General features: G+C 30.4%; 2 protein-coding genes across 3 annotated transcripts; both read left to right on the plus strand.

Annotated features, from left to right (window-relative positions):
• Nucleotides 1-3749: 3749 nt before the first annotated feature.
• On the plus strand, nt 3750-6697 carry LOC123193503 (galactoside 2-alpha-L-fucosyltransferase-like). 2 transcript variants are annotated; one of them, XM_044606529.1, is made up of 3 exons: nt 3750-3835; nt 4034-4189; nt 5051-6697. In XM_044606529.1, the coding sequence occupies exons 1-3, from the start codon at nt 3811-3813 to the stop codon at nt 6493-6495; spliced, it is 1626 nt and encodes a 541-aa protein (XP_044462464.1). In that variant the 5' UTR covers nt 3750-3810; the 3' UTR covers nt 6496-6697. The 2 variants fall into 2 exon arrangements, with proteins under 2 accessions (XP_044462464.1, XP_044462465.1); XM_044606530.1 differs by having other exon boundaries at nt 3791-3908.
• A 3146-nt stretch (nt 6698-9843) lies between these two features.
• LOC123193187 lies at nt 9844-14361 on the plus strand. The gene is made up of 2 exons (XM_044605991.1): nt 9844-10044; nt 12363-14361. Exon 2 carries the CDS (start codon nt 12390-12392, stop codon nt 14247-14249), a length of 1860 nt encoding a protein of 619 aa, XP_044461926.1. The 5' UTR covers nt 9844-10044; nt 12363-12389; the 3' UTR covers nt 14250-14361.
• Nucleotides 14362-21660: the final 7299 nt, after the last annotated feature.

Below are 21660 nucleotides of genomic sequence, written 5' to 3' on the forward strand. Positions count from 1 at the left end.
GGGCAGTCACATTAGAAGGTGATTGTTACATTTCAACCATTGTAATCGGTAGTTAGTGAAGGACGAGACTAGGTGGTCTCAAATTAGTGTTAGATTCTTCAAATGTCTGGTCATTTGGAGCTCTTCTATTGCATCTTCCATAGACTATTAGGGAATGTCGGTATGCTAAAAATTGATGAGTGATAATTGTCTATGATAGTGAAGTATGATCAAAGTGCTCTTTCAAGCGCCAAACTATTGATAAGATTCCTCGTTACCAATTGATATTGCAATTTAAAGTTTTACATAAGATAGGTTATAATAGCAAAATTAAGGATCTATTAATGAATTTTGATATTCATTATGATGTAAGATGTAATTAATATAAAGAAAAACATATCTAGAGGGATTTTAATTTGCTTCAACTCGATGGTCACAAAACCTACATCTATGGTATATTATTAACTGGCATTAATACAATAAAATATATCCTAAGAATGATGTAGCTTTGGAGAATAATCGTTGGGATGGTGATTAGGTTTCTAGAAGAACTTTTCTCTCAAAATTGAGAATAACACTTAGAAATAATAGCTCTTTCTTTGTGTGTATGTATTTGGAATACTATATCTCTTGGCTCTTTCCTCCTCTGTATTGATCATTTATATTTATATAACAAAGAGAAGAGATTGCATTTAAATAATAGAATATGTGTATTCATAATTCAAAAATTATTCTCAAGATTTATCCCTATTCTAGTTAAACAATATCAAAATAGTCATGTTAATAACATAATCTCGATTTAATAAGGAAAGAAAAATTTCCCTTACAAGCACAAAAGGGAAGAATAGGAAAATGATCTCATTGATGTTGAGAAGATTCACTTCATTGTAGAGTTCTTCTAGTTGTCTCGGAATATACAGTTTATTTGCAGTCCTAGTTGATAGCTGGATATAGGAGACGTATCTAATCATTATTACTATAGCTAGCTGCTAATCTAGTCTATTAGAAGTCATACATATTGATTCAGATAAGGGAAAGCTTCTAGACTATAAGATGTTTTTATGAGTAGAAAACTACCATATAACAATAAAAATAACAAAAAACAATTGTATTCACATCTTTTAAATTGATTTCTAATTAATAAAGAAACTAAACAATCAATAAAATATTTATCTTCTTAAATAAACGCAATTTTTATTTGATAAACAATAGAAAAAATGGGTTTATTATCATATGGTTGGAACCAATTTCTAAAGTATATTATATTAAAATGGAAAATTTTGAAAAAAAATAAAAGTTTTGAGTGGGGTCATTAGCCCCAACTCATTTATAAATGAATGCCATAGGTGTTTTACACTTTCACAAGATAAATTTTAACACAAAAGTGATTTACAAATTTTCACTCGAAGTTTTGCTCGAAAACACTTTTTCATCTATCAAATACATAAATCATATTCATTATCCAAAACCTAACTCTATTAACAAAAAAAGAATTCTGACTTTATGTTAGAAAGTTAAACTAATATATTATCATTAACTATTTCACTTTTCAAAAATATTATATCACCACAAATTAATAAAATTCTAAAACAACCTTTTGCATATCAAATTTAGCATCAACAATCTAATTTTTCCCTTTTCACTTTCACTCCTTTTCTTTCTTGCAAAATTTGCCAATTCCACAAACTTTATGGTGGGTTTGGTTTATGATGCGTTAGGGTTTGGATGCATGGTGGTTATGGCAGTTAGGATTTCCAAACTTAAATTGTAGGGATTTGATTATATGATTTCAAACTTGTAAAAAGGGTTAAATTGTCATATTTGGAGTTTTAATAGGTTTGGGTTTAGGAGGGTGGTGGTTATGGTGGGTTTGGGCATGGGTGGGTATAGTTTTGGTGGGTTTTGGTTTGGATGGACAACAGTTGTGGCAACTGGAGCTTTCAAACTTAAATTACAATGACTAATTTACATGTTTTCAAACTTGTAAAATTGCATAACTATCATGTTTAGAGGTCTAATGGGTTTGGGTTTGGCTTGGTGGTGGTTATGGTGGGTTTCACAGACTTCAACTTGGATAAGTGGTGGTTGTGACATCTTATGTTTTCAAACTAGAATTATATAGATTAAAATATATGTTTCCAAACTTGTAAAAGAGTCGATAAGTTATGTTTAAAACATTAAGGTAAATTCTTAAAAAAAGTTATTGTTTTTAATATTTTCAAAAGTTATAATTATAAAATTATTATTTTGTCATGATAGAGTTAATTTTTTAATATAGTCAGATTTTGGATAAGAATGTGTGGTTAATATGCTTGATAGGTGAAAAAATGCTTTAAGATTAATAAGATTTCATGTTACCAACTAATATACGAAATTCAAAAACTTGTGTAAGATAGTTTATGGTAACTATGTTGAAGATTATTTAATTAATCATGATATCTATTACAGTGTAAAATGTGATAAATATAAAGAAAACAAAACACTAAGGGGGCGTTTGATTTGAGTAATATTTGATTACTAAAATAGAAAGATTACCTTGAAAATAAATTACTTAGAAGATTACTTGGTATAAATGATTACTATGTTTGATAAAATTTTATATGTATAAATAATTATTGTGTTTGGTTAAAGGTAATAAAAGATTACTAGTAAATTATTTTACTTAAATGCCCTTGAATATAATTATTTTAAATATTTTTTATATTATTTGTCATATTAATTAAAAATAAATTTATTTTTATCTCAAAAAATTAATAAATAATAATTTTTTTATAATAAACTAAAGATTACTTCAGTAATCTTTAAATACCTAAGGTGAAGGTGGTAATCAGATTACCACCTATATTACCTGCTACGTCAGCATTGGTAATAGAATATTACTGTAATCTTTTATTACTGACAAATCAAACAAAGGAATAAAAGATAGATTACCAAGGTAATCTTACATACCCGTAACCAAATGCACCCTAAAGGATTTGTATGTGCTCAAACACGATAATCGAAAACCTATGTCAATAGTATGTTATTAAGTGGTGTTGCTACAATAAAATATACCTTGAGGAGAATATAATTTTGGATAAGAATTCTAGGGATATTTGAATCTCTAGAAGGGTTTTTTTTGTTTTTTCGATCTGTATGATGATAACACATAGGAATAATGGAATCATTATATTTGCTGGTAGGAGTGACTCATCAAAATTACTCATTTATATCTATCCTAATTGAATCAAAACAAACTAATCATATTAACAATATAATTCTTATTTGATAAGAAAAGATAGTTTTTTTCCTTATAGGCACGAGATGAATAGAAAAGTTATCATATTATTGTTGAAGAGATATATTGCTCTATAGAGTTCTCATTGCTTCAAAGTAAAACGTTCACCTGCTCTCATAAATAATTGATGAATAAGAGACATATTTAGTCATTATTATTATAATTAATGACTCGTTATAGTCCATTGGAAGTCCTACATGCAAATTTGGATAAGAAAAAACTTGGGTGAAAAATGTAAATCCCTCTCCGCATCCAGTTTCTAAATATTACTTTCATCAGTCGGCATATATCAAATGGAAATCAAAAGGGTTTTTCTAAAATGTCTTTAAACATGAGTGAAGCCTAATATGGATTTAAAAGTTACTTTGGTATATTACTAGACCAAATGGTACTTAGATAAAACTTCAGGGACCAAAAAGATTTAATAATTTTCCACGAAATTCCCCTTTCAAATATGAATAATTTTGATTAGTCACTCCCGCCAGCTGGCCAAAGCCAGGAAGAAAAAGTCAAAACGACATCGTCCTCATCTTGCATGCATTGTGCAATTTCTTATGCTTCTTCAGCCTGTCAAATTCTGTGAGCACTTAGCTATGAGAATTGTTTTTAGTCTTTTCATTTTGTCTTTATTTTCTTCTTCCTGGAACGCCAGGTACTTCTGATATTTCTTCTTTAAAGGTCAACTCAACCGAGTTGAAGTTTCAATCTTTTTCAGCTTTTGCTTTTGTTACCTACATATATATTACATAATATTTCTAGGGATTCTGATGGTTTCAGATGGGCGAAGAAAGCCTTTCTGTCTCAATATACAGTTGAAAGGACACCGTTTCACCATGCCACGCTTCCCTAAGCTTGCTACTTGGGTGCTTCTTTTGCCTGTTTTGCTCTTTATCTTGCTCAGTTTCCATGAAAATCCCTTCAATCCAGTCACCCGTAAGATCCTTTAATTCAATTCAATATATTTGTGCTATTGATATTTTTTTGTTATTTCATTGAATGATTGATTTTAGTTCTTGCTTATATTTGTTGGCTTATTTGTGAATTCTTGAGTTTGTACAAGATGATTAGGACTGAATATCAAAGAGAATGGTTAATTTTCCTCAATTTCAAGAAATAGTTTGACTTAAGCTTGAATTCGATCAGCTATGTGGCTAGTTAGACGCTTCAATTCTGGTTTTGGGAATCTATTTATGTTGTATAATTTGATTGAATGACTTTTCCGTGAGTAGTTGAAATTGACAGTCTTGAGTGTCCAAAGAAATTGTTTTGTTCTTGAAAAAGTAGAATGATGCTATAGTTTTTTCCAATTCGGTAGAATGTGTCAAAAATCACTAAATTGAAGTTGGGTTATGTGGCAATACATCTTTAATTTCTTCTGTGGTCCATTTAGTATGTTTATAAAACACAGATCATAATTAGTTGTCCATTTAGCATGTTTATAAAACACAGATCATAATTAGTTTAAGTATTTCTTTGCTCTGGTAATTTCTTTTGAAATTTTGAAGTCTATATAATACATATTTGGATCCCCTGTAAGTTGAGACCATGAAGCATGATTCATTCTCTGTTATGTTCTGTTGTGCCATGTGATTTTAAATTGCTGATTTAGTTATGCTGAGAAATGAATTTCTGATTCTGATTGAGCTGCCAAATTCTTTGTATTAAAGTAATTAAACATGCTACTCTTGTAAATAGGAGTGCCTATTGTGTTTGATTTTCTAATAAAAGTTGGAGTAACCAGTGTCCCTTGCATTATTTTTGCTGTTAATTTTACTTGGTTTTGCTCCCTGTTAGGTTTAAAACATTTCTTTCAACTCAGATTGCCAGGCCACAAACGTCTTGATGGACTTCTCACAGCAGACTTTCCTGGAAACTCTTGCTTGAGCAGGTACCAGAGTGTATTATATCGCAAATCTTCACCCCATAAGCCTTCTTCCTATCTTGTTGCCAAACTGCGTAGTTATGAAGAGCTTCATAAGCGTTGTGGACCTCATACTAGATTATACAACAGAGCCATGAAACAAATAAAATCTGGCCAAATTGATAGTTCCAGTGAGTGTAATTATGTCATTTGGGTGGCCTTTTGTGGCATGGGAAACAGAATACTGAGCATAACCTCAGCCTTTCTTTACGCTCTTCTGACAAATCGAGTTCTGCTCATAAATGAAGAACCTGAAATGGAAGATCTTTTTTGTGAACCATTTCCACATGCATCATGGATATTGCCAAATGACTTTCCTTTCAAGGATCAGTTTGACAGTTTTAAACAGAATTATGCCTATAGTTATGGGAACATGCTCAAGAAAAAGGCAATAACTGCTTCAATGGAGTCGCTGCCATCATATCTACATCTCTATCTTTCGCATGATTATGATCATCATGACAAGCTCTTTTTCTGCAATCAAGATCAAACTCTTCTTAGGAAAATACCCTGGTTGATAATGAAATCAAATGTCTACTTTCTTCCATCTCTATTCCTGATCTCATCTTTTGAGGAAGAACTAAACAAGCTATTTCCGGACAAAGAAACCGTGTTCCATCATTTGGGTAGGTATCTTTTCCACCCTTCAAATCTAGTATGGGGACAAATCACTGGGTACTATAAGCAGTACCTGGCCAAAGCGGACGAAAGGATTGGCATCCAATTGAGATTATTTGATAAAAAAACTAGTTCTTCCCAATTTATGGATCAGATTTTGGCCTGTACTCTAAAGGAAAAGTTGTTGCCTGAAGTGAATATGTCAAAAACCATAGCTGCTCCATCAGAAAACCAGAGATCAAAGGCTGTTCTTATAACATCTTTAATCCCTGATTACTTTGACAAGTTGAATGATATGTATCTCAACCACCCTACTTTGAGCAGGGAAACGATTTCTGTTTACCAGCCTAGCCATGAAGAAAAGCAACACTCTGACAATAATTTGCACAACATGAAGGCATGGTCTGAGATATATCTCCTAAGTTTGACTGATGTCCTGGTCACTACTGCATGGTCGACCTTTGGTTATGTTGCCCAAGGTCTTGGGGGTATGAGACCATGGATTCTATACAAGATATCAAATGGACAGATCCCAGATCCTCCTTGTGGTCGAGCCTTATCGATAGAGCCTTGTTATCATGCGCCACCCATTTACGACTGCAAGGCGAAGACAGAGGTGGATACCGCTACTCTTGTTCCTCATTTGAAGCACTGTGAGGATATGAGCTGGGGGCTTAAGCTGTTTAATTATAGTCATTAGAGTTGTTATTGTAGAACATAGTGAATACTCTGCATACTGCACTTGTTCCACTTTTGAGGCATAGCATTTTTTTTCCTTTTTCACATTACTTATAGCTATAAATGTGTTTATTCATTGCTAACTTCTAATCGCACTTTACATTAAAATTTACTTGTAATATGAATCTGAGGGTGACATTATGGAAATGGGTTGTTTTCATAAATCTCTTGGTGGATCATTATATTCATCTACTGATTGCAGAAGGGATCACAGGCCTATTCAAAAGCTTGCATGGTGTTTGTGGGTTGTCTGTTTAAGTTGTTTAATTAAAATTTAATTATTCATTTAATTGTAAAGGGTGCATAATAGGTAGGGTTGTCAGAAGGCTAGGCCTAAGTCCCGTATAATTGTGGGCTTTCAAGGCTAATCAATCCACAAAATATATGAGACCTATAATTGTTGAGCCACGGGTCAGTCTATTAATTTTTAAAAAATAATTTTTTATATTATAATTATTATTTTATTTATTTACTAATTTTTTTGATAATATTCCCGGGGCAGGCTAAAATTTCATGCTTTGATGGGGCATGATTTGATTGTATTATAATAATTAATTTATCCTTAAAATATGATTGAATGAAGATCAAATCTGCGTAAATTATTTATTAGATTTTATAAATATTATTTCATATAATTTCTCATGTCGTATCATTTTAAGAAGGGCAAAAGACTATTTCTCAACAAGTTTTAATCGAATCTCAATAATACACTTACGATAGTTTAAAAACGTAAGTACTCACACATAAACTAACTTTTATTATAATTTTTTATTAAAGATAAGAGTAAAAACATTATTTTACTATTAAATTTTAAAACCTTAAAAATTTATATCATTTTTTCTTTTTAGTTTAAAAAATTAGCAATTTTTCCTCACATTAAAACTTTTAAGAACTGTAATTTCCCCTTAGGGTTTTAATTTTTCAGGTGAGCCACCGATCCATTGGAACCTGGTGGCTCAATAGTGGCGGAGAAGCATCCAGAAACATCAATGCTTTTGGACAACGCATCGTCGTCCAAAATGACGCCTCTGGATGACAAAGCATCAACATATCTTCATCCAAATTGACGTCTCTAGACGACAAAGCGTCGATGCATCATCGTCTAGAGCGTTGATCTAGACAATGATGCGCTTCTAGATGGTTCTCCACTGTCATTGAGCCACCGAATTCCAGTGGATCATTGGCTTACTTAAAAAATTTTAAGTTTAGGGGGAAATTGTAGTTTTTCAAAGTTTTATCATAGAGAAAATTGTTAGTTTTTCAAGCTAAAGAGGGGGAATGATATAATTTTTTACGGTTTAAAGTTTAATAGTAAAATGATGATTTTACCCTTGTTTTTAAAAAAAAATTCTAATAGAAGTTAGTCCATAAGTAGATATTTGGATTTTTGAACTGTCACAAGTATGTTATTAAAATTCGACTAAAACTTTTGTGGGAAACAGTCCTTTGCCCTTTTAAGAATAGTATCTCGTGATTATGTTTATAACAATTACTACATTTAATCAAACCTTACTTAACACTTTTGGACACTCGATGTCCCGGGTCCAAGATGTCATGCTTATAATTGAATTTGAATCAAATCAAGTTTGAGTTTGTCTTAGTTCAAATTCGATTTGATTTTAGTAGAGTTAAACTCAAGTTGAAGTTCATCAAACTCACATCAGATATGTTTGAGTTTAGATCATTTAAGAGGAGTCAAATTTGAATTTAATTCGAGTTCAAACTTGAATTGAACTTTGAAATCAATTCAGTACTGTAGCAAAGCAAAAATGACTAAAACAACATTGTTTTGATGCATATTAATCAAAATGATTTTATTTTAATCAATTCATATAAAAAAATTTCAGACTCACAAGCTTAACCAGTTGAACATGCTTAAAGTTTGAGTTTAAATTCAAATTAAAAAATATTTAACTTTCAAACTTAAACTTGTTTGAATTAAACTTATTTCAAACTTATTTGAATTGAATTTAGACTCAAATTCGAATTTGAATAAGCTTAGTTGTAATCCAACTCTAGTCATGATTCAAAACTTCCAATTTAATGTTTTAATTAAATAAAACGAAAAAAGCAAATTGCCCAGAAATTGAAGTTAGAAAATCCAATATGATATTTATCTTAAATTATTGAAAATATATTTTATTTTAAGTTTTTGTTTTGATTAATTAAACACGAAGTAAAAAAAGTTTAATTAAAGTGACCTGTAAATGGTGAATTATTTACTAATTCAAGTAAAAATATTGTGGCGCTCGGCGGCGTCACGAACCTCCCGGGATTTAACAGTTTCCATTCCACCCGGATCTTAAAATTTAAAATCCTAAATTAAAAAATTAAAAAAATAAACTTTTTTATAATAATCTCATTTCTAAATTATCATAAAGATTATGTAATTATATGGCCAGTGATCTATAATTTATAAAAATATATGCTAAAACAGTTGAAATATGTTATATAGTAAAGTGTATGAATATTTTGATATGTTTAGTGAAATGATAAATTCTCATTTGTTAATTTTAAAAAATTTAAATACTTACCATTTGTTAAAATTCATTGTTAGGATTAGGAGTAAAAATATCATTTAATAAAATTATTTAAAAAAATTAAAATTTTTTTATATTTTCTCTCTTAGGTTTAAAAATCTAAAATTTCTCTTAAACCCAAGATTTGAAAAATGATTGAATTTCTCCTAAGGTTTTCTTTTCCCTTCTCAAGCAACCACCTCGATCTCAATCAACAACCCGCCTTCACTGTATCTTCCTCTCTTATTGGAGATCAAGCCATGACATGTATTTTCAACATACGAAGACAAATCATCTTCGTCCAACGAAGAGATGAAAACGATTCATCTTTGTCCCACAATTTCAACCAGATATCGACATGCTTCAACAGAAGAAGAGGAGTTTGGGAAGACCGGTTGTCGGGGATAGTCATTAGAGAAGAAAAAAAAAAACCCTAAGGGAGATTCAATCATTTTTTAAACTTTAAGTTGAGAGAAAATTGTTAATTTTTAAATCTAAGAGAAAAAATGATAAATTTTTAATTTTCTAAAATATTTTTATTAAATGATATTTTTATCTTTTAACTTAATAGTAAATTTTAATAAATTAATAGATATTTATATTTTTTAAAGTTAATTGAGTGGGAATCTGTTCTTTTACTAATCCTTGGGTGGGACATAGTCCTTTGGCCTTTTAAATTTTATTAAATTGAAAATTCTAATTATAATAAAATTGAAAAATAATTTTTTTGATTTTGTTGTTATAAAAGGGCAAAAAACGGGACCCTTATTTTAGGCAAAACAGAGAAAACCACCGGAACTGAAAGGCTACATTTAAATACAAATAATTGTAATTTCACGTACTTGAACTGACGTTTGTAGCGCGAGAGAGAGAGAGAAAATCCATGAATAAATAAATAAAAAAAACAAAAATTTACCCAAAAACAACGAGCGATAAGCATCAAACTGTCTCACAATATCTCTTCTTTGTATTCATCGATTTCTCCGCTCAAGGTTCAATTTTTGTCCCTCTTATTGTTCTTTTAGATCTTTGATTTGTTTTCCTGTTCATTTCTTACTATGTATTTTCTGGTTTTCTGTTTCTATTATTGTCCTTTTGATCTCTTCCTTGATTTGGGTTTTGATTTGAGTTTGTAATTCAAATCTATGGGATCTAAGCCTTAATGGGTTTCTTTTCTTTAAATGCTTTTATTTTTGAAAATTTGAATAATGGTTATATATATATTATATCTGGGTATAGATTTATGCGCATATGTTTTGCTAGTTATGTTGTATTCGATTTAGTGGCTGTTTTTGGCTGTTGGTCTTGTGACAGCAATGTGTTGTTTTTTATAGTTCTGTGTAGGAGATGGGATGTGTTGTGGCAAGCTGAATCAAGAATTTATTATGAATTTTTCGTGTTTTTCGGATGCGTTTTGGGTGATTAGGGGATTTGCGAATGAGTTTTGTTTTTACGATAAGCTTGACGATTGAATTCATTTGGTGCCGTGCCACGTCTTTTATCAAGAGATTAGCTTTTGTAATTATGGGATTTGAATCTGTGTATTAGCTTATTTTGGCTGTTTAATTAACGATTCTTCTATATGATTTTGGTGTTCCTTTTAGATATGAGATTTAAATATCCATTATTTGTAAATGCCATTATTCGATTAAGATATGTGCCACACATTCCTTTGTGGTGTTATCTGAAACCATGTTGCACGATTCACTGGGTCATCAATGTGTCTGTAGATCTAAACACTTTAGTTGGCACATATGTTTCTGTGATTTTTGGTTAAAATTAATTGTGGCATTTCATCTAGAATATTTGGCTTGGATCTTATGGATAATCAACTGACTAACAGCTTACATTTTTCTGTTTTTGTCGATGTTTCACCCTAGCAGTTAGCACTTAAAGTTGACACCTCATTTAGTATGTTTCAAATGGTTAAAGTTTTAGATGCTTGTAGAGTTCATGCCCTTGTTTTCCTTTTAAAATCCATTTGGAATATTGTCTCCACAGCTTTCTTTAATGCATGTCTGCATTTTATTACAGAACCTATGCTGAAACTACTTGTTCTCTTCTCTCCAACTCGCCTATATTGAACTCAAAAGATAAAAAATTTAAGGACTTGTAATGTTTGATGACTCGTGTAATTGATAAGTTATGATAATCATGTCCTTGCCAATAAATCAGTTTTTTTAAAGCTTTCTGTTTTGTCTTTACTGGTTGTTTATCTAATTGAAAGTGGTTGGATTTTGTTGAAGGCAGACTATTCTTTTTTCCTTCAGTCATCCTACTTGATTGGTTCACGTTTCACTCACATTTATAATTTAACTCATACCTATTCTGCTTGCTTCATATTTTATTTATATGGATTTCTAAATATTCACAAAATAATTTAATTTTAGAGTATCCATCTCCTTTGTTTCTCTTTTTCTAATATTTTAATAAGATCATACGGGTGTTATCGAAGTTTACATTTAGAGATGAGATCATCATAGTTGACCAATTGTGGGCACATTAATTTTCTTTAATTTATTTATTTATTTTTGTAGTTCAGTTTTCATGGAGCTTGTAGGATTGGAGTCAATTGGGTAGTTAACCTTAATATTTATTACATTGTAGTACACTCACATGAAAGCTTAATCATATCTTTCTCGTTTTATTATGTGTAGGTGAGATTTGTGGCATAAATCAATGATTTCCATATTTAATTTCTTTTATTTTTAAGTTTTTATCAAATGAATAAAGAGATTAATAAGACTTCAATTTAGAGGAGAAAATTAGACAATAACTTTGTTATTGATTACTTCATGAGTTATTGATGGTTTATAATATTTTATTATCTTGAGGAAAAGTTAAATCAGAACAAACATTTACCTTTTTGCCCATGCATGGAGATATATCTGTCTTTCTGTATTATTTACATTATTTTTTCCTCGATCCTTTTTTCTTGATATGGAAAATAACCACTATTGTTATTCTCTGGTTACAAAGTGGAAATTTTGGGCTAATTATTATGCTTTGATTGCACAACTGAGATTGTTATTCATGGACGATTTGCAATATGTTGTGTAGTTTCTCATTCAGGAGACTGCTTGATTGTGTTGATGACTTCTCTAAATAGTGTCATTGCTTGAGACCATTGTCTGTAAGATCAATGATGTCTGCACATTTAATCTTTGCTGAAGTGTTTTCTGTTTGTTCCAAACTTGGTGTTGTTTCCAAATCCTGTTGTGTGTATATGTAAAATTACAAAATCTTTATCTGGATAGTGTATGTTTTTTATTCATATCCAACCAATTGGTTTTTCATGTACTTTTTTCAGAAGATCTGCTAATTGAAATACCAGACGATGTCTCCAGCATCTAAATCCAAGTCCAAGGCCTCTGGGAAAGCTGCCAAGGAGCAACAGAAGGTTGCTATTAAGTCTTCTGGATCTACCAACACTGGTAATGGAATTCCAGCTAGTGCTTACAATCCTATCTCTGGGACATTCCATACCCTTGATACTTCATCAATTGCCACATCTCCACCTTACCATGACAATGGCCGATTCCGAAATATTGATGAGACAGATGAACATTCCAGTAGCCCTTATGGAACAGTGTCTGAATATGATTCCATTTCAAATAATGGAAGCTGCTCTGGTGAGTCAGAAGACACAAAAGATAAGTTTGCGAATCCCCAGCCAGAACCAATACCTGGTTCTGACAACGATAGACGAGAAAAGATCCGTCTAAAGAATGAGAAAAAGCACCAGCGTCAAAAAGAGAAGCGAGCACAGGAGTTGCATGAGCGTTGTTGTGGCTATCTGGTGTCAAGAAAACTGGAAGCACTTTCTGAGCAGCTTGTTGGAATGGGCTTTTCTTCTGACCAGGCAACCCTTGCCCTCATGCTGAATGATGGCAGGGTAGAAGAATCAGTCAACTGGCTTCTGAACACAAAAGAAGAAGCACGAAACAAGGACCCTAGACTGGAAAGTTGTGGTACCTTGAAAATCAATATAACTGAAGAGCTTTCACGCATTACAGAGATGGAGGTGAGATACAAATGTTCAAAGCAGGAGATTGAAAGAGCTGTTCTTGCCTGTGAAGGTGATCTTGATAAGACAGAAGATACCATAAAGGCAAAAAAGCAGGAGCCACCTGCCACTTCACCAAAGCCAGATGATACTGCTAACATCAAGAACCAGTTGAGACCACAAGAGATACCTGCGGCTTCGGTTACAATACGGCACAGACGGAACGAACGAGATTTTAACTACACCAAGGCAGCTGCCACAGTACCAATGTATTTGGAACCTGGGAGTAGAAACTTGCAGTCTGCAGTTATAAATCAGCCTAAGTCACTGCCAGATAAAAGATGGGTGACCACTGGTTCAAGCCCTTCTGTTTCAATAACTGCTGCAGCACCTATGCAAGCAGTGTCTGCTACAATAGTTGATACTGGGCATGCTGTTGTTGGAAATAAGGGAAAGAATATCCATCAAGTTAGAGAACCTGTGGTTGTGATGCAGCGTCCACAATCTATAAATGCCAAGCAGATACCAGTGTCTAGTGTAACTGCTGCACCTACAGTAACTCCTGGATGGTATGCGAAAAATGTTCCAGTTGCTGATAATATAAGGCCAAATGGTAAGATAATTCCTAGCATGGGAAGTGTCGGCACAGAAAACCAATTCTCAGAACAGTTTTATCATCAAGCACCTTACAAGGAGACCCAACATGTGTATAGCCATCTAGATTCTACACTGGCTGGTTCGGGAGGCACATGGAGTTCAGTGGGTACATCCCCTTCACTGGCAGCTCCATTAAGGTCTCGGGGTTCTTGGAGTAATATGGGTATGTCTTCACCTTCACTTGCCTTTCCATCATCTCTTGGACTTTTCTCAAGTTGGGGGTCTACCGGAACCTTAGGTTCTTCACATGTAGATTGGAATACAGGAGGGTTGATGCCAGAGTGTGACTACAACAGTATAGATTGGACTTTAAACACAAACTTATCTTCATCTGAAACAAGTGGGTTATGGCTAGGCCTTTCATCTCTATTGAGGAACAGTTCTGGAATGAGAATGGGCAACACAAATGGTTTGCAGGATGGTGGAGTTGTTACAGAAACATCATCGTCAGTGGGTTTGTGCGAGTGGACGTCACCTTTTGCAGAGAAGGACATATTCAGTGTGCCTAGGCAGTTTGTTACTTCTTCTCCATAGGAATGTGGAAGAGGAGAAAGCAAACACAGGCTGGTCTAGTTTATGTTTGGTTGGCTGTGTTGATGGTTGTTCTGGTTTATCAATCAAAATGAATCTAGCTATTTCTGGCTTATGATTTGCAGTTTCTTCCATTCCATGCATGGTTTTTTCATCTTTAAGCTTGCCCTAACATTTTAACATGCAAAATTAACTCAATCATTCGCAATCCTGCCGTTGCTGAAAGTTTTAAATTATCTTTTATCAACACTTCCAACCTATATGTTTTAAAAGGCCAAAAGGCTCTCAATAAAATTACATGCATAAATAATATATATAATTTTGTGTATAAATAATAATATATTATTGTTTATATATGGACATTCTTATGAGATCCCTTGTATATCTTAAAATTATTGACAATTGTAGTTTCTAAATTTTTTATTTAAAAAAAAAAAAACATTTCTATTTGGATTTTTAAGGATGTTAATTAAAATAATAAACATTAGGGGTCCATGAAAAATAACTGACCTAGTGATGACTTATTGTGGTTTCATTGCATTGCTCATTTCTCTCGTTTTCAAAAGTTTATCTTTTATTGCTTCCAACGACTAAGTCTTTCATTTGCTTTTCAACATTCTTCTTTGTCGTTGGTCTACATTGCTATTTTGAAGATTTTAACTACTTCCCACTCTACAAAGTAAGAAAAAAGTTTATCGTTTGATTTGACTTAACTAATTTAAGTCAAGCTTGAGTTTGATCTATTCCAATTTAGTTTTTGAACATAGCTTAAATTTGAGGATAATGGATTCAGTAAGCTCATGAGCTTACGACTCAATTTAAATAAAATATTAATAAGCTCTAAATAGTTTTAAATTTTATATTTATACTATAAAAATCTTAAATCTATATTTTAATTATATGGGTAATTGATAAATATATAAATTATAAAATTAAAATGAAATAATAAAAAATTATAATGTTATAATGCAGTTTTTTATATACCGAGCTCAAGTTAGCCAATTAAATATTTATTGTACGTTTGATTCAAGTAATATTTTATTACAAAAAAATAAAAAATCACATTGAAAATAAATTACTTAAAAAATTACTAGAAATAAATTATTATTATGTTTGATAAAATTTGATAAAAATTAGTAAGTATATATAATTATTGTGTTTGATTAGAGGTAATAAAATAATACTAAAATATTATTTTACTTAAATATTATTGGGATAATTATTCTAAAATATTTCTCATATTGTTTATATTATATTAATTGAAAATAAGATTATTTTAGTCTAAAAATATTAATAAATAAATATAAAATTGTAATAAATTTAATATTATTTTGATAATTTTTTAATATCTAAGATGAAGTTAGTTATAAAATTACCGTTTATATTACATATCACATCACCATTGATAATAGAAAATTATCAGAATCTTTTATTATTGACAAACCAAACAAGATAATGTTAACAATAAAATATAGATTATTATAATAATTTTTTATTACTCCAAAGCAAATACCCTTTTAAAAGGTATTTGGTTCAGGACAATCTTCGAATACCCCTATAATCTATATATTATTATTGATATTTTTTTGTTAGTTTCTCAAATAATAAAAAATTCTGATCATGTTTTATTACTAAAAGTGATATAAGAGATAATATAAAAATTAATCTAATTTTCATTTTTATCTTAAGTATTAAAATATTACTAGAGTAATATTAATTTTGTTATAATTTTATTTTTATTTATTAAATTTCTATGATAATATTACCACGTAATATAAAAAATATTTTTAAAAAATAACATTGACAATAAGATAACAACTTAAAAAAAATAAAATAATTAATTAATTAATTTTAACATAAAAAATATTTTAAAAAACAAAGATAATAAATACGGATAGGAGAAAATTGTGATGTTCCGTCTTATTTCCAATTTGTGAAAAAATAAATGACGGATGATATGAATTAGAGACGTGCTTGGAATACATTCAAAGTCTATATTGGGACTTTGAAAATTTAGAGCATATATGAATGGATATTCTTGATCTGTTATTAAAGATGCCCTTTGAGTGGAAACGCTAGGATTTTGTTTGGTGTCAGCTTGGTAAAGAATTCGCACGATCATTCATCAACTAGGGTAAAAACACCAACAATTAATAGACAATTGTACAAAAAAAAATGACCCGAAATATTTTGTATAAGTTTCGGAGAGTTTCAAAAATAAAAATGTTTCCAAAATATAAAAACACACCTTTTTAAAAAATTTTGAAACGCATTTTTTTTAAAAGAAAACTCGTGAAATCGATTAAACACATATTTTTTATAATTTCAAACATGAAATATTTTTAAATTTCATATTGAATTTATCTCCTCTCCATTCTTCGATGTGCTACTCATCTCTTTCCCGACATATTATATAAATTAGTGTATATTGCTATTTTTTCTTAAATATTTATATATATTTACTCAAAAACAATTTATAATAGGTTTTATAATTTTATTTTATAATATTTTTTTCTTTTTATTATTAATTTTTATATTATATAGGTTAATGTATTTTTGTTATAAAAAAATTAGTATTTATAAAAAAATATTTATATTTTTCATATTTATAAGTTTTTTTTATATTTCTGTTTTTTATATTTTTTTAAAAATACGTTTTCACTTTTTTGTTTTCACATTTTTACGTTTCTCCACTTTCGTTTTCGTGCTACATAGCTTCGTAGAAAAGGAAATCAATCCAGACTAAAAAGGAAAAGGAGCCAACAGACTTGTTAAGCAAACAACTCACATTTGTTTCACCTCAGTTAGAACTACAATATTAAAAGGGAAATTATAAAAAATAGGTAAAAGTAAGGGGGTTTAAGCGAAATTGTCCAAAAAATTCTGATTAAAACAAAAATGTTCAACTTTTGTGAAATGTCGAAACTGCCCATATATAAACCCAGCAAATTTCCCTTGTTTCTACTGTGAAATCACTGCTCAAAAACAGGGGAAAATTTGAAATTTTCCCCTGTCCCACTGTCATCGCACTGTCGGCCAAATTTCTGACGATTCTCATGGTTTCCGACAACCGAAAATGCCACAGCACGTTAGAATATCTTCCGTCATTTTATTTGAATCAATTTATAAGCGCATTTTTTTTAAAAGAAAAATCGTGAAATCGATTAAACACATATTTTTTATAATTTCAAACGTGAAATGTTTTTAAATTTCATATTGAATTCATCTCCTCTCCATTCTTCGATGTGTTACTCATCTTCTTCCTGACATATTATATAAATTGATGTATATTGTTATTTTTTTCTTAAATATCTATATATGTTTACTCAAAAATAATTTATAATCAGTTTTATAATTATATTTTATAATATTTTTTCTCTTTTTTTTTATTATTAATTTTTATATTATATAGGTTTATGTATTTTTGTTATGAAAAATTTAATATTTATAAAAAAATCTTTATATTTTTCATATTTATAAGTTTTTTTATATTCCTGTTTTTTATATTTTTTAAAAAATATGTTTTCACATTTTTACGTTTCTCTAGTTTCGTTTTCATGCTACATAGCTTCGAAGAAAAGGAAATCAATCCAGACTAAAAAGGGAAAGGAACCAACAGACTTGTTAAGCAAATAACTCACATTTGTTTCACCCAAACCAAAACTACAATATTAAAAACACAGAGCTCTGACCTAGCAAATTTTGGTTTTTCTGAATTTCGTAGGCTAAACGAGAAAAGTAAAGTTTGGCAAACATTGAGAGCAAAAGTGCGCACATGGCTACATTTTGTGTGAACATCCCGATGTTGATTTTCCATTGAAGTACAACTGACATCCTCGCTGTCCTTATTCGAATCCAGTTTTAGTTGTTCAAGTATACCGTTATGATTCCATACAAGTGTCATTCTTTGTTTCACTTTTGTAGGATATTTTAAGCTCGCTTTTTTTTTTGGGTAATTGCCCTGAGAGTTCTCTGTTTTCAGCATTAGTTTTTTGGTACCTTGCAGCTTGTACTACGTTTTTGCTCTCTATCTTTCTGTGCTCATTCTCCTGCATATTAGTTGGTTGGTTCAAATCCTGGGACACAATTTTGTGGTTAGACATTTGAAGGGAGTTCAAAACCAACAACCGAAGGAATTTCAAGCTTGAAATTCAATGGGAGCTAAACAACAACTCGAGTGGGATACTTGATATATTTCACATTTAGGCATTAACTCCTGATAATAGGAGAGTATGGAATTTAATTTAGTGAACAATGAGTGTTTTCTTTGTATGTTTATTTCAGTTCTGTAATTAACAGTTGAGTTTTTGCTTAGTAATTTGATTTGAATTGAATTTGTCCCTTTGTGTAGGCAAACTAAGATGGGTCTTAGCAACTATATAAAAATAGTCAAAGAACTATTTTTCACTAAAGTTTTGATACATTACCAAAGTTACATCTATAGGGTCTGAAATCTCACCCATGAATCAACTCTCATTAAAATTTTTTGTTAAAATTAAGGATAAAATTATTATTTTACTAAAATATTAAACAATAATAATTTTACCTCATTCTCCCCCGGATTTTGAAAACTCGTCATTCATCTCAATCCAACTTTAAAAAGTAAATTCCCCTGCCCCCCCCCCCCCCCCAAATCCGCTGCAAACTTCAGTGATGACAATAGTGGTCGCTACCATTTCCACCTTTAGCTTAGCAAAGGAGGGAGATAGCCGACGATGTCAACAAAGACAAAGAACTTTGTCGTTGTCGATGAAGAATAGACGGAGACAAATCCGACTCGTCTCTTCCTCAACAGAGGCAAAAGATGATAAAGATTCGTCCTCTTCTATCTTCGTCAATGAAGAGACTAGACGGATTTGTCTTCGTCTCTTTTTCGTAGACGGACATAAAATTCTTTGTCTTCATCGACGTGGTTGGTTGTGTTCCTCTTCTACTAGGCTAAAGGTGGAGACAGTGGCGGCCACTATTGCCATCGCCAAATTTTGCAGCAAAACATAGGTTTAGGTGAAAAAGTTATTTTTCAAAATTGAGGCTGGGGCGAAATGCGAGTTTTCAAAATCTTAGGGGGATGAGATAAAATTATATATTTTTTAATATTATTAGTAAAATGATTATTTTACCTTTAGTCTTAACAAAAAATTTTAACAGTAGTTAGTCTATAGGTGAGACTTTGGATTTTTTAAATTTTGCAGGTATATATTTATCTTTATATTAAAACTTAATTAAGAAATAGTCATTTGGCTTATAAAAATTTATTTCTTCCATACTTTATACACTTAATTTGTGTCTAAGATTAAGTGAAAGACTAATTTTCCCGAGTTCAATCTAAGATGAACAACCAAACCCATATTATAACTTTTGGTTGTATATTACTATAATTATGTTCGATGATAATATATTCAATAATATTATATGTATAATTTTATATGTAAACAATGATATATCATCATATTATTATGTATTGTTTTATCTTTAATTTTTAATTATCAAATCATATAATAATACATTGTTATTTATACACAAAATTATATATAAAAAGTTTGCATGTAGCATTACTCTAATATATTAATAAGAAGTCGGAAAATCGGAAACATAACATTAGTCTATTAGCAAAATATAAATTAAATTTTTAACTTGTGAATTTCATTTTAACTAAAAGTTAGTTAACATAAAAAAATATTTTTTTCACCAAAAAATATAGTATAAATAATAATTTTTCACCGAAAATTAAACTCTATTAATAAAATAATAGTATTAAAGAATGAAACTATCTTTTATCTTTACTATATTATTTTTTAAAATTATCATATAACTCTAAATTAATAAAAATTAAAAATAACATTTTAAATATCTAAATTATATAATAAATCACTTTTTTTTTTTCAGTTTTATTATTTCTTATCTCTTCTATAGATAGGAATGTCATTGTTGTATAAGCATATGTTAGAGGTAAATTATATTTTTTGAAAATATTATGGGTTTTTATGAAAATTTTTAGGGGTTTTTAGAAATTTAAAAAATTTTGAGGGTCTTTTAAAAATTTTTGATGTATCAGTTACACCCTTAAAAAATTGAATAAAATGCAATAATATTTTTTAAGAGTTAAATTGTTATATTTGAAACATTTAGATCTAATAAAAATTTGTTGTTTTTATTTTTAAAATTAATAGATATTAAAATTACTAGTTTACCCTTATGCAATTAGTTTTTTTTTTTAATAGAGTTCGAACTTGGGTGATAAAATGTTATTTATGCAAACTAAAGATTGGAAAGTGTTTTTTAGACCAACCCTTGGGTGGAAAAATGTGATTTACTCTTTTCAATTCGGCCAAAGGACTATTTCTCACCTAAGTTTTGATGCATTCTCAAAGTCACATCTACGGAATTTGGAAAATTCCAAGTCCCACCCATAAGCCAACTATTGGTAAATTTTTCTATTGAAAATACGGGTAAAATTATTATTTTACTAATAATATTAAAAAAATATACATTTATTATATTTTTTCTTTAAGTTTTAAAAATTAACAATTTCATATCTGCCTAAAGTTTTCTAACTTTGAAAAGTCACATTTCGCCCCCAAATTTTTTCTTCACCCCTTCAACCACCATCTCTAGCGCCGACGACTTCCTTTCTCTACTCTAAACTGGTGGTCAGAACAAGAGAAGTGATCTAAAGTAGATCTCTTCGTTGGAGAAGAAGAGATTGAGTGACCAAGAGATATCCAGATCTTTTTATCGACAAAAAAGTCTACTCTAGATAGTTTCCCCTATGTTAGCCACTAGTAAAAGGTGGACAGGGGAGGTCGTCAACGTAGGAGATAATGACTAAGAGAGAGAATAAAAAAACCCTAAGGTTTGGGAGGGGGAGTGTAACTTTTAAAGTTAGAAAACTTTAGATAGAGTAATTTTTAAAACTTGAAGGGAAATATAATAAATTTTTTATTTTTTAATATTATTAAGGCCAAAGGACTATTCCCCACCCAAACTATGCTGAATTCTCAAAATTCCCCCGTTAACTTTGAAAATCTCATTTACCCACCCATGGGCCATTAAACTTAACTGAGTCTGTTGATCATATCATTTTTCTCCTCAAACCCGAAAAACTAACACTTTCCCCCCAACCCAAGTTTTAAAAAACTATATTTTCCCCCCTAGCTGGGGGAAAATATTAGTTTTTAGGGTTTGGGGGTAAAAAATAATTTAAATTTAAGTTTATTTTTAATATTACAGATAAAATGACAATTTTGCCCCTGAATCCGTCAATCTGCAATTTTTTTTAATAGCCCATGGGTAGGTAAATGGGCTTTTCAAAGTTAACAGGGTGGGAATTTGTAAAAAAAACATACCTTGTATGGGAAATAGTCCTTTGGCCTATTATTAATAAAATAACAATTTTATTCCTATTTTAACAGAA

The sequence above is a fragment of the Mangifera indica genome, chromosome 12 (assembly GCF_011075055.1).
Source record: "Mangifera indica cultivar Alphonso chromosome 12, CATAS_Mindica_2.1, whole genome shotgun sequence".
Lineage (NCBI taxonomy): Eukaryota > Viridiplantae > Streptophyta > Magnoliopsida > Sapindales > Anacardiaceae > Mangifera > Mangifera indica.

Bases quoted from the DNA above. Each gene is read 5' to 3' on its own strand.
- LOC123193503 (XM_044606529.1), top strand. From the start codon at position 3,811: ATGCTTCTTCAGCCTGTCAAATTCT. The intron at 3,836-4,033 runs GTGAGCACTTAG...TGATGGTTTCAG, and splicing joins TCTTCAGCCTGTCAAATTCT to ATGGGCGAAGAAAGCCTTTC. The intron at 4,190-5,050 runs GTAAGATCCTTT...GCTCCCTGTTAG, and splicing joins TCCCTTCAATCCAGTCACCC to GTTTAAAACATTTCTTTCAA.
- LOC123193187 (XM_044605991.1), top strand. From the start codon at position 12,390: ATGTCTCCAGCATCTAAATCCAAGTCCAAGGCCTCTGGGAAAGCTGCC.